Source organism: Trichoderma asperellum, chromosome 4 (genome assembly GCF_020647865.1).
Source record: "Trichoderma asperellum chromosome 4, complete sequence".
NCBI lineage: Eukaryota > Fungi > Ascomycota > Sordariomycetes > Hypocreales > Hypocreaceae > Trichoderma > Trichoderma asperellum.
This window is the reverse complement of record NC_089418.1, coordinates 363,821-376,183: the sequence shown is the minus strand read 5'-3', so window position 1 is coordinate 376,183 and position 12,363 is coordinate 363,821. Positions and strand designations below refer to the sequence as shown.

The 12,363-nt window shown below is 45.2% G+C and overlaps 4 protein-coding genes across 4 annotated transcripts; 3 read left to right on the top strand and 1 right to left on the bottom strand.

The window, feature by feature from the left end:
* Window positions 1–3,127: 3,127 nt before the first annotated feature.
* Window positions 3,128–4,187, top strand: TrAFT101_006509 (uncharacterized protein; the record flags this gene model as incomplete). The annotated part of the gene is made up of 2 exons (XM_024904674.2): window positions 3,128–3,506; window positions 3,559–4,187. 2 exons carry the CDS (start codon window positions 3,128–3,130, stop codon window positions 4,185–4,187), a joined length of 1,008 nt encoding a protein of 335 aa, XP_024754836.2.
* Window positions 4,188–6,322: 2,135 nt separating this feature from the next.
* TrAFT101_006508 (uncharacterized protein) lies at window positions 6,323–8,151 on the bottom strand. Its single transcript, XM_066127791.1, has 6 exons — window positions 7,893–8,151; window positions 7,648–7,839; window positions 7,252–7,600; window positions 7,024–7,185; window positions 6,822–6,964; window positions 6,323–6,766 (listed from the first exon to the last, which is right to left on the bottom strand). The coding sequence occupies exons 1-6, from the start codon at window positions 8,106–8,108 to the stop codon at window positions 6,569–6,571; spliced, it is 1,260 nt and encodes a 419-aa protein (XP_065983904.1). The 5' UTR covers window positions 8,109–8,151; the 3' UTR covers window positions 6,323–6,568.
* A 435-nt stretch (window positions 8,152–8,586) lies between these two features.
* On the top strand, window positions 8,587–9,465 carry TrAFT101_006507 (uncharacterized protein; the record flags this gene model as incomplete). The annotated part of the gene is made up of 4 exons (XM_024902890.2): window positions 8,587–8,841; window positions 8,900–8,958; window positions 9,010–9,131; window positions 9,191–9,465. The coding sequence occupies 4 exons, from the start codon at window positions 8,587–8,589 to the stop codon at window positions 9,307–9,309; spliced, it is 555 nt and encodes a 184-aa protein (XP_024754838.1). The 3' UTR covers window positions 9,310–9,465.
* A 227-nt stretch (window positions 9,466–9,692) lies between these two features.
* TrAFT101_006506 (uncharacterized protein) lies at window positions 9,693–12,286 on the top strand. The gene is made up of 5 exons (XM_066127790.1): window positions 9,693–9,882; window positions 9,965–10,311; window positions 10,417–10,938; window positions 11,013–11,604; window positions 11,697–12,286. The coding sequence occupies exons 1-5, from the start codon at window positions 9,814–9,816 to the stop codon at window positions 12,201–12,203; spliced, it is 2,037 nt and encodes a 678-aa protein (XP_065983903.1). The 5' UTR covers window positions 9,693–9,813; the 3' UTR covers window positions 12,204–12,286.
* Window positions 12,287–12,363: the final 77 nt, after the last annotated feature.

Below are 12,363 nucleotides of genomic sequence, written 5' to 3'. Positions count from 1 at the left end.
ATGTAGGTAGTCTGTAGCACATAAGGCTTTTCCACTCTCCAAAGCGCCCGGCGATGCCATCTAACACTAGGTCCCAAACATTGTGACGCTATCTATATTCAAGCATATCTCCTCCTATGTATGTACTATCCCTAACATGGACCCGGGGAGGTGGGAGGAGGGGGTTCATCATCAGCCAACCATTGTCATGCCACGCAGGAGACGATCACAGAGCCCGGCGGAAGCCGCAAAGCCTCAAGGCTTCACAAAGAAACAAAAGAGCCAAGTTGGGATACTATGACATGGTACGCACATCATGGACGATACTTTCATCGTCCTCTTCATCTCTATCTATTCTCAGTCGCTCACCTTCTTCATCCAGCAGCTATCACCATGTCACGTACGAGACGCCATAAAGCGCGGATGAACACTCGGCACTTGGATCTAGGCGGTAAACAGGCCACAGTTGGAATATTGTTACGCCGGCCCACAGCAGTAGAATTTGGAAGCTGCAATTACCGTGGTTCGTCCGCTTTCATTGCAACATCATTGTGAAGAACGTCGCATCGATACGTCTTCTTTGTCGTCAAGTCCAAGGCGTTCAACTCTATTGCCAATAATTGAAGCTGGTGGTCTCTAATAATACTAGTTATAGGTTCTTGATCCTTGCCTGTGAGCTTGACTTACCAATGCTGTTGCTTCCCAGATTTCGAATGGGATGGTTTTGACACACCAGACCCAGATATTGGTCTCTTAGCGAAAGACATGGGCAAGAACAAGGGGGCCGTTCATGCGGTATCTTTCAGCGTCCTCTACCATCCGATATTAGGCGCCAGCAAGATGACATAATGAACGACGTCAATCAGATCCTTGACCCAGCCAGTCTTGCCAGAATCAAGCGATATAATGATTTTATACCCTCCTTGGATTAGCGACATGCTGAACGCCGTGGCTCTGACCTAGAATTAAGCTCGATGATAACTCGTTCGGGGCCGTGAGGTAGTCTAGATTCTGTGGTTTATCTGGTCTTCCTGAGTAGACGCGGAGCGCGCTTCCAGTCGTTGAATTTATTTTTCGTCTCATTTCCTACATGTTTTTATACCAGAGAGTAAGCGCAGTCGTGTTTATCTGCGGATTGTAATAAATCCGATGGATGACTAGAAGCATTCCTCTTGCCTCTTAAGTAATAGCGGCATTATGCCACTGGAGATTGTTTATGAATCCGACCAATGACGCTCGCACCATTAATGGAAAAAACAAGGAGGGAGGCAAGTCCGCGATTATCCTACTTTCGGCGTATTAGATGAATCGAACAACTGAAAGGATATTCCAATGCGATACAGTCGGTTGATAGAATGCCGTGTCCACCTAATCAGGGATGTTAACAGAACAACCTATGACTCATGATACTCCTCCGCTTACTGGTGGACATGAATCTGGATTTGACCCTAGGGACTTGGTGGTGCTGGAATTCGATTGTTGCTGAGCGGCAGATATAACTGAAGAGGGATGATCGCATATTGCCAAAGATTTTCGCAGCTGTTAATATTCTACGAGGGCACGTTCTATGTTGAGGATATATACCCTTCTCTTAAAGTCTTGAAGTCAAATAACACTGGTTACTGCCTGGCCTCCCCGAGTCTGGCCAAACGTCGGCGCTCGAGACAATCCTCTGCCATTCTACCAGCTTCCAGGTGGTCGGTTGAGACATGCTGGGCTTTGAAAAAAGATAGGCTTCTCCCCTTGCCAACGACCCAGCCAGAGAAATAGAAATCTTTCCTCTGGAGTGGTAGAGATTAATAATTCCTCTCCGGAGAGAGGGGAAGTATCTGGATAGAAAGGGAGGAATAAGAGAAGATGTAGCGGAAGAGGGAGAACATGAAGCGTGAGCAGCCGCTAAACTTGGGGCCGGCTCAGCAAATCGGCGGTTTGCTCTGAACTGGGTCTAACACCACCAGATACAGGAGGAGTAGGTGCAGGAAGCAGATCCATGATGGAGACGAGCTGCGATTTGGGAGGCAACGGAGCAATGCGATGCAATGCAGAATTGGCTGCTGCTGCTACGCTGTGTGAGAGAAGACGTGGAGCCGAGGGTGGGCCGGCCTGCCACTGCGTGACTTTTTTTGTTTCTCGTTTGGAGGAGTGAAAGAGAGGAAGTTTATGGCACGTGCGAGGAGGTCACCCCTTAAATTCTTTCAAGGTCCGCAAGATGAAGAACGAAACTCCCGAACAAGCTTGGGAAAGGATACAATGGAGTAGATGCAGAGTTCTCTGCAACTTTCGACACAATGAGTTTGAAGTTGGGCCTACTACCACATCATACAATACGAGTGAGAGATACAAGAGGCTTATTGGCGGTTCGGGGGAGGTAGCTCACTCAGGTGTTGACAGTGACGTCTTTGGTCTACCACTACACATTTGTATGAGATTGGCGACGATGTACCCTGCCTCCCACATGTCGCTTTAATTGATTTCAATAGCTAAACAGGCGGTCTGGAGATCTATGAACAAGATTTACGATAGAGACCTTTGTAGGCACCATCGATTATGCCGATGACGTGCAGTTTCTGGCCGGCCGGCCGCCAACTGCCAGCTATCTGACATGCCCAGCAAGGTCGCACAGGGCCACATCTCAATATTTAAGGTGCAAAACGCGTCAAATGCTTCGCTCTTGAATCTGGTTTAAGGATGGTCAGCAGTTCTCCAGCTAGTGTGTCTCTAGTCGTGTAGTGTGTGCCGGATTTCTTTCCGCACGAAAACGTGTGAATTTGGACTTGCGCCATGTGATGGCAGACGAGTGGCCACTATATACCTGTCTGGAGATTTGTGGCTTCGCACTCTATTCTCGCCTCCACTTAACTGACGACCTTATACTCATGGCCACAGCAGGAAGCCGCTTGTGATGCGCCACTTGATTATATTCCTCCTTGGTCATTTCGCCTCGAAGGCAGTGCTGCGATATGTCTACAGGGATGACACCAAGAATTCTTGGACCGGGTTCAACATTGAGGTCCCCTACGAACTTAATACTCAAAACGACTTCGTCTAGTTCACCTAGCTTCCTTGAGTGGGTGACATTTTTGTAAGTCGCAAGTCCAATGTGTACATGAAGTCCAAAAGGAGTACTAATAATGTCTAGTTTCATACAATGGCTTCAAACGACATCAATACATGCGCTAGACGCATCAGCCAACACTTGGATACCTACAACGCCATCAAATCCGACATCAATGATCTCCGTGCTCAAATTATAGAGAGCAGTGGTCCCGACAAACAAAACCTTGAAGCAGTGCTTCAAATTCGGACCCAGGAGAAGACGGATGAAGCTCGCGCCGCCATCAACACACAAATCCAACTGCTCAACCTGGTAGTTGGTTCCGGATGGACCAGAATTCCATTTAATATCCGGACGGCGTTGAATCGAATCTTTTCCGGAGATGGTCTCGCCGAATTGCGAGAACGGTTTGAGCTGGGGCGTGACCTTGCCATTTCTGATAATGGCGAATTGGCTGGCCCCAACCCCAATGGTATGTCATCTTTTCATAGCTCATATTCCTTTTATATACTAACAGTTGGCAGCCTTGACACTCCTTTCTCGGCAAACAAGGGCCCAGACCCGTGCCGCAGTGAGAAGGCCACTCACTGAGATCTCGGCAAACATTGTTCTCGACACCCCGGCACCCAAAAGGCCTCGTCTTAACGCCCCGGAGGTTGTCCCCCCTACCCCGGCAGCCATTCCCGCCAATGCCTTTTTCCTCCCCGAGTCGCCATCAATCGGTCCCAGGCGTTCGTCCCGTCTCTCTAGCGTCCAAAAAGTCAATTACTCCATAACATTGGACGACGCCGCCAGAGAGGACAGTCCTGATGATGTCGAATCAGAAGGATCATCCAAAGACGACATGTTGGATATTGACGACATTGACGACATGTTTGACGACTTGGAGGACGCCGACTTGGAAGAAGATGGCCCATCGACAGCCACAAGAAGTGTCCCAGAGACTGCCAAGTGCACGCCTTTTACCGATGAGAATGGGCTTCTTCGAATCGGTCCTCAGCCAAAGGCACCAGCAATGTACATCAAATGGGTACCAAGAAAAGAGGCTATATTTCGAATAAAAAATAACAGCCGACACGCTTATAAGAGGGTAGATCGAAAGATCAAACAATTGGCCTCTATTGATCATGAGTCGGAGTTAGCCGCTATTTAAAACAAGCTCGTTGAATCTCTCGAAAAGCAAAGGAAGATTCTTAGACTAATGTAAGCCTGTATAAATATTCTACTACTTCTACTTCTACTACCTCTACTACCTCTACTGCCTCTACTACCTCTACTACCTCTACTACCTCTACTACCTCTACTACCTCTACTACCTCTACTACCTCTACTACCTCTACTACCTCTACTACCTCTACTACCTCTACTACCTCTACTACCTCTACTACCTCTACTACCTCTACTACCTCTACTACCTCTACTACCTTTACTACCTTTACTACTATTACTACTGTTACTACCGTTATTTTGTTAAATATATAATAATTTTTTACTATATGCAATCTTTCTTTTTTAAGGTGATGGTGCCTGTCAGCTGCATCCGTGGCTGCCTGGTTGATATTAACTCTGAAGAGAATCCTATGACGGGATATATTGGTGAGTGAGCCGCAGGGCTAGAGGATGCTTCGGTAGTTGTACCGAAGACTATTCAGCAATGTTCTCCCCGTTCTGGTCCTAATTAAGAATATATTTTACGCTCTCTTGCAGTTAGTTAACATCCTCTGTATAACACCGGCGCTTTTATGCCAGGATAACTTGAAGGTCTGGAAAAGAAAGGCTCAGGGTATTGCGGTAGATAAGGCAGTTAACATCAGCCGCCTAGATCTATACTATATATAGGGCAATACATCTTTACTATATGCCTTGGGCGGTGACGATTAGTAGTTTTACCTGGCTAATATAACCTAAGAGGATAAGAAGGACAGTAATACAGCGCTGTGTCAAAAGTCTCTTGTGGAGTTAGCGCTTAGTCTACCCTGGAATATAATAATAATATTAAAATGTTTAATAATTAAGCTAATATTAGTAATATATATATAAGAAATATATTCTTAAAAATTAATAATCTTTTATATAAGAATTATTTAGCTTTAAAGTATTAAACTAGGTATATATATTTTAACTTACTTTTTATATGTATAATGTTATTTATTATTATTATATATATATATTAAGGTATATTTTAATAAATGTCTTAGTTTTAATTTAAAAAAGGTTATATAGTAATTATTAAGTAGAAATATAAATAATAATAAACTTTTAGCTTATTAATATAAGTAGGTCTATAGTTATTAGTATCTAAAAAAGGTAAGTTTAGGTAGATTTTGGTGTGCACTATAAGCCCACAAGAGACTTTTGACACCCCACTGTAGTAATTATTTTAACCGCCTAAGCAGAGATTGTTACAACATGGTTTACCGTAACTGTAAAACCCTTATAGGCAGCTGGCTCTGTTACGGTAACTGCTATAATAGTGGCTATTGGCCTAATATTTTGCCCTGTTTGGCTTAACGGTATAACGGATCGTTACAGAGATATAAAAATCTTTACCCTTAAATTTTTTAAAGTATTTAACTAGCCTATCTTCTACCTGTAAGTCTAGCTATAAATAACCAGAGGACTTTTTAATTTTTACTATTAAAAGTCTACAGTAACCTGCTTTTTAACTATAGCTTAAGCAGTACTTTTATAAATTATAAAGTTAATTAAGCTTTAAAAAAGTTTTTTTTTATAAAATTTTATTAAATATATTTATTACCTGCTGATCTTTTATTTATATATTAATAAAAAATAACTTACTTTATAAATAAAGTAATTAATTTAAAAAAAAAAAAAAAACTTAAATTAAATTAAAAATATTCTAAAGTTTTTTAATAATTTAATTATAAAGTTTTAAATTATATTTATATTTTTAACATTTTAATTATTAATTTTACAAAGCTAATATTAAATCTATTAAACACCACTATAAAAACTTAAGATATATGATCTTTTTTCATATACTACCAGCTGCCACTATTAACTCTTTCCAGGGCTATAAAGCAGGTATTATTATAATTATTACAGGTAATATATAAACAGTTAGCCTAGGTTTTACAATAGATAAGCATTAATTTAATATAATGCTTAGTCGACAGAGAAGCGGCCTCCCTATCTTCGGGGTTATTAACATCTTGGGATCGGTGGAAGAAGATGGCAGGGGCAAGAACTTGCTGCGACTGACGGAAGATGGAAACCAGCGGTTTCTGCAAAGAACCATGCTCTACAGCGTCTTGCAAAAAATGCGCGGTCAAGATCGCGTCGTGACATTACCGGTCAGGGCCGCAAGGGGAACTCTGGTAAGTCCATGTCTCCCTTGCTACTATCTTCAACTATCGACGATCATCGGTAATTATATTGAAGTTCATCTCAAATTTGGTGACTTGAGACTGCGTCGTTGTTATCATTTGTGACGACTTGGAAGCTCTCGCCCACGCGTTTTGCCCTGTACTTCCTTTTCTATCTCTCTAGAGTGGCAAACGTTGCGTTGAACTGTCAAATACTAGGCAATAACTTGCCTCTGCTATGGCCAAATCCGATGGTTGCACGGCCACCTTCACCATCGCCGCACCACGCCTCAAGAATTATCTCGTCGCCGTCTTCCAAGTACCCTAACTCTGATCCATCATCGAATTGCAATTTTGAGTTGCCATCTCGTGTGGCCTCGTACAGACAACCTAGCTCACCTTGTTTCTTTTGCACCTTCGTTTAGCATCCGCGCCGGGTTCACTCTATCAGGGTCACGTACCTCGCCCGAGATGGTTCCTGTTCCAAGAAGGTCGCCCGTTTTCAATCCACATCCTCCTGCTGCGTGATGTACAATCTGCTGATAGGGTGTCCAGTACATATAGCGCAGATTACTTTCGACAAGATCGTAGGTAATGCCGTTCCCTATTTCCTCTCTGGTCAGTGTTTTAGTAGTGCGACGTATGCCTTCATGTAAGACCTACGTATGAGCTTTGCAGTTAACCTAATGTCGAAAGTGCCCTTGGCGCGATCATGCCATCTGAGATGCTCGAATGTAGTGGAGTCATGGTTGTGTTTTGGCTCACAAGCGAAAGGCTCCAGTGCTTCGAGTGTTACAATCCAAGGTGAGATACTGGTGGCAAACCCTGCATGAAATATTCAGCACCAGCTGTCGTCAAAGCCCGAATTCGCTCCACTCATTGATACCTTACCTTTTGAATGGAATGGCCCCAATGGAGTCATTTCGTAGGCTTGGAGGTCTCTGCTCGACCAGTCATTCAGGACAACAAAACCAAAAATGTGGTCCCGTGCTTTCTCAATATCCAATGATTGACCCCAGGGAACCGGCTTCGAAACGAAGAATCCCATTTCCAACTCAAAATCCATCTTTAAAGATGCTCCGTAAATTGGATTGCCCTCCTTCCCGCCAGTGTCGTACATAACGCCTTTGGGCCGTCGAATAGGGTCCGGAGACACCACAACGCTTGAAGCTCTCCCATTGTATACAGAGGGCGAGTAGTAGAAGTTCTTCGGAATGTTCCCCCCAGTCATAGGAGAGCACTGTAAAATGATTAACCTTGTCCAGGGATATCGCTGGTTAAACCCACATTTTGGCAATGTTCAAGTGAACAAAAGAAATCTGAATAGCCACCTATCTGCATTGGCATATGCATCCTCACTGTGTCTAGCGGTAGGAATGCCTCGAATGGTACGGTATTGTTGAGTAGAGAGTCCAGAATAAACCTGCGAACATTGGATCTGAGATCAGAGGGAAGCCCTGCAAAGGCATTGAGAGTTTGCTATCTTGTGGCATGAGCAGTCTACGTCTGAGAAAAGCCGCTGAAGCACTGACCTTCCTGAAGACTTGTTCAAAATCTTGGTAAGGTGCTGGTTTGCCTAACATGATATCGGGTTCTGCTTTTTGAAAGAGGATACCGAGGTCGATGGCATGGTCGCCAATAGCGCTTGCGCAGCGAGGGGTTGTATTAGAAGATGTTGATATTACCCCGAACGGAATGTTATGTAAAGTGAAGGGCGAGTTTGCGGGTACTTCAGGAGTTGGACTCATTGTCGTGATGTCGTTGACTCTCAAACGATTTTATTGATAGATGCTTCTTGGCCCGGTGGGTGCGAATTCAATGGACTATTTGAAAGCATCGACTTGCCTCCCTGTTGTGATTGTAACAGTCAGTGACAGGGTCCACTTCTTAAGCTTTGTCCTGCAACACTAGAATATTCAGCATCCGGATATTCATCATGCAGGATCGGGAAATCTACCTGCAGAATCGGCAAATTCGCCCCACGAACCAAGATATCCAATTAAAACGTCAGGGTATATACCATGCATAATCGGCATATCTAGATTGCAAGGCCGGGATATTGTGGATAGTCGGCTTCCAAGACTATTCAGCCTTTGTTGAAATTCAACAACATCGCAATCTCGCAAAGCCCCGCCATTTTGTTCCTTCTTTCCGATATTTTATTTTGTATAAGACAGATCATTATTCGAAGGAACTGCTTGCCTAGGTTCAAATCCCTTTTGCAATATGTCTCTTTTTCCGGATCCCAGGCGTATTGTCACAGGCCACAGCCAAGATGGCAAGTCGATAGTAGTAGATGATAACACAATCAGTTGCCTGCCGACATCCATCAAGTGCAATTTTGCGGTCTTGTACGAAACCCACGAGTTTCCAGCGACTTTGCATGAATGGGAGGACCCTATCAGGCAGAGAACAACCAATTTGGCGAATCAGAACGGCGTTGTTTTGAGGGTCGTGGACTTTCCCCCAAATACAGAGACTGTACGCATCACACCTGCTCCACTGGCGGCTGAATGCTCTGACAGAACACTTCTTCTAGGCTTTTCATCGCACAGAATCTTTGGACTTTGGCATCTTGCATCAAGGCGAAATCACATGGTGAGTGTGATGTTGACTTCAAAGCAGTAGTTTGTTTTTAACTTGTCAAAGTCATCTCGATGATGGCGTGCGAGTGGAAATGAAGGCCGGGGATACCTGCGTCCAGCGGGGCACAATACATGGGTGGACAAATTACTCCAATAAGCCAGCCCGTATGTACTTCGTTCTTACAGGTAAGACTCATCGATATGCTTATGTGTGCCTCGTGCAATGTTGATAATAACTCCTCTAGCTGCTGAACCGGTGGTAGTACGCGGGACGACCTTGGGGGAGAAGGGGTTCGACAGGAAACATGTGGCATCAGGAGGAACTCGCGAAGGGAGCAGCTCACAACTAGAGGCAACGACTTAGGCATCCCAACTATGATTTTGCATTTGGATCTCGGCACCACACTTTGCGGTGCAATAGAATGCATCACTGAGCAGTGTTCTTGTCGACGGTTCCACAGATCCATACCATTCTGATGCCGGTAACCTAGCCCTGTACTTAGAACCTAAATACCTCTATGCGATACACTTGTTTTATTCAGTCTTTTTAGATGCCTGACTGTATCATGCTTTCCTATCTGAAAGATCGTCGTATATTCAAAGATAAAATATTTGTGTGGCCGTGGGTATTACGGCATTACCTAGCACGGCACGTGAGCTGTTCAGCTCCCCGGCCCCAGACTCCCGCTGTCCGGTCTAGAGCGGAGACGCCGGAGACTATAGACTTTCAACCCGAATCACTTCGACTTCGCTTCATCAACATGTGTTGGGGAGTTTTATGAAGTTCAAAACTATAATTAGTCACGATTTCCTCCGCAAGGTGTCATAAGTTTCTCTTGCGCCTTCGAGGTATTCCGCTCCCTTCACAATGAATGTTCGAGTTAATAGGGGTGCTGGCCGCCCAAGAACTGCTTGTACGCAGTGCAGCTCATTAAAAGTGAGTCTGCGTGCTAACATCTTGTTTTACTATGCTCTCGTCTGACGGACGTCTGGAGTCATTGCTTACTGAAAGTGCAAAGATCCGTTGCAGCGGTGAACAACCCTCTTGCCGCAGATGTACGCGCCTTGGTCGTCATTGCACCTGGGCCGATGATTATCGAGCTCAACGTGCCTTTGGGCACAATCACTTGGATTTCTTCGCGAGGGATTTAGATGCATGGACTATGATCCCTTCTTTGCCTGCAGACAGCCATCAGTCATCGGCTGTCGGGATATCGCGAACATGCATGTTTGACCTTGTGAACACATTCTTCACCCACGTTTTCAACGCTTCTCTTCTTCTCCATCGAACATCATTCCTTGACTGCCTAAGCTGTGGCTCTGCGGAGAAACACATGACACTCAGTGTCATGGCACTAGCTTCAAGGTACCTGTGACTCCCTCCTCGCTCTCATTCCTACGTCTCCTTGCTTTACATCCCTGAAGCATGCTGGCGAGAGAGAAAGAATAGCTGGTTTTAACATTGCCTTAGATTTTCTCAAAAGCCTAACCCATGCGATAATGCTGTTGGTTCAGGCTTTGCTGAGGAGTTGGCGACCGAGGCGGAGCGGCTCGTCTTTGCACGATTGGCATCGCCATCAGAGGAAAACCTTGTCACTCTCGTGAATCTTACTTTGTTATGGTATGCGCAAGGACAGTGGCGCCGGGCTGCCATCCACTTGAGTAATGCTCAATGCACCTCACGTATTCTCGGCCTTGGAAGGAAGCCATTGCTTGGTTACTCAAACAACCAGGAGCAGACTGTGTGTGATTTTATCACTGCAGAGTTGAGCCGACGGCGCTTCTGGGCCGTTTTCTTACTGAGCCAGTTTGCGAAGGGCGACGATTGCTATCAACAATTCGAAGCGGAGCTGAAAGACCCAGCCGGAGTCAAAACACCATGCAATGAGCAAATGTTCCAGCCACTAGGCAACACTAATCTGGACCGCCATTTTGGCAATCAGATTGTCGAGGACAGCTTGTATGCACATATGATACGCGTTATCAGCATGTGGTAAGGCCACTCATGGATGTGATCGAGAAGTTTACATTAGTCAACAGGACCATGGTGCTGACATGTAGTTCTAGGAGGACGGTGTGCCAACTAGTCAAGAGTCATTCCAAATTTACTGCTAAGCTTCTAACTATTCAAGAGTTGGACCTGCGCTTTAATGCTTGGCGGACCAGTCTCCCCAGCTCTCTGGAGTTGGACGACGTTCTGCAAGACTCATCTCTCAGGCGCAGCAAAGTATCGTTGCTGCACATTATCTACCACCAAGTAATGTCTGTGCTTCATGCTTGTGTAGTTCCGTTGTTCTGCCTTCACTCTATCAGACCGACCGACGCTACGGACACTCCTTCTGCTGCTACCGAAGCTGACAGGGGAATGGAAACGGAAACCGATCCTATGGCCTACGAGTCGTTGCAAAGGGCGTCTGCTCAAAAGGCCCTTTACCATGCGAGGCAAATATCTCATATCATCTCTAAGACTGAATTAAACGGCGTCCAACTCCTATCAAGTGGGTTCACTGGATACGCTGCCTATAGCTCCTGCGCGATTCAGCTTCCTTTTCTGTGGTGTCGAAGTACTAACGTGAGGGAAATGGCACGTCGAAACATTCAAGCAAATATCGCCGTCATTGACTACATTCAGAGCCAATGGAAAGTTGTTGCCGCTTTGGTAAGTCATGTTCCTTGCAGTTCAGTCCCTGGCGTGCCATCCTCAAGGACGACACAGATAGCACCGTCACTTACTTACGTCTTCCATGACAGAGAGGTTATATTCCTCTACTCTACAAGCATCACGAGAGCATGTCGTACTCTTTGACAGATGAACCCGCCAATCTACAGCTAGCCGACCTGAACCTGCATTGCAAGTCTGATTCCAATCGCGCCACCATGTCTATTCTTCATCATAACGCAATCATTTGGGACAAGGGAGAACTTCTGAATCATGACAACTTGCCCGACATTGGCCTGGCTACTCGTCGGCGGCCGCAGCAGCAACAACAATCGGACAAAGTAGGCGGCGGTGGTTATTTATATAATAATAGTAGTTCAGGTATCAGCAAGGGTGAAATAAGTGGTTTGGAAGCTATCGATGGCTTCCCACTGGGGTCAATGCATCAAAATGATGACTTACTTGATGAGCCGTCCTTGACATACTCAGGCCTGTCATTTTCCGATGCCTCTTCAAATGCGTATAATTGGCTCGACGATGCCGACTTCTTAAGTCTAGGGGTCCTCGATGAGTTAGAGATTGAGAGGAGAGTCTATTGAAAGTGTCGCGGACTCTAACGGGCAGCTTGGCATTCTAGAATAGCAATGCATGATTATTTCGCTCAATGAGAACTGCAGGGCGGGGCTACTTTGCCAATCGCTAAGACTGCTACCTATGTGGCGACGAAGGGTTATTTGAAATGTGCTTGTATTGATCATT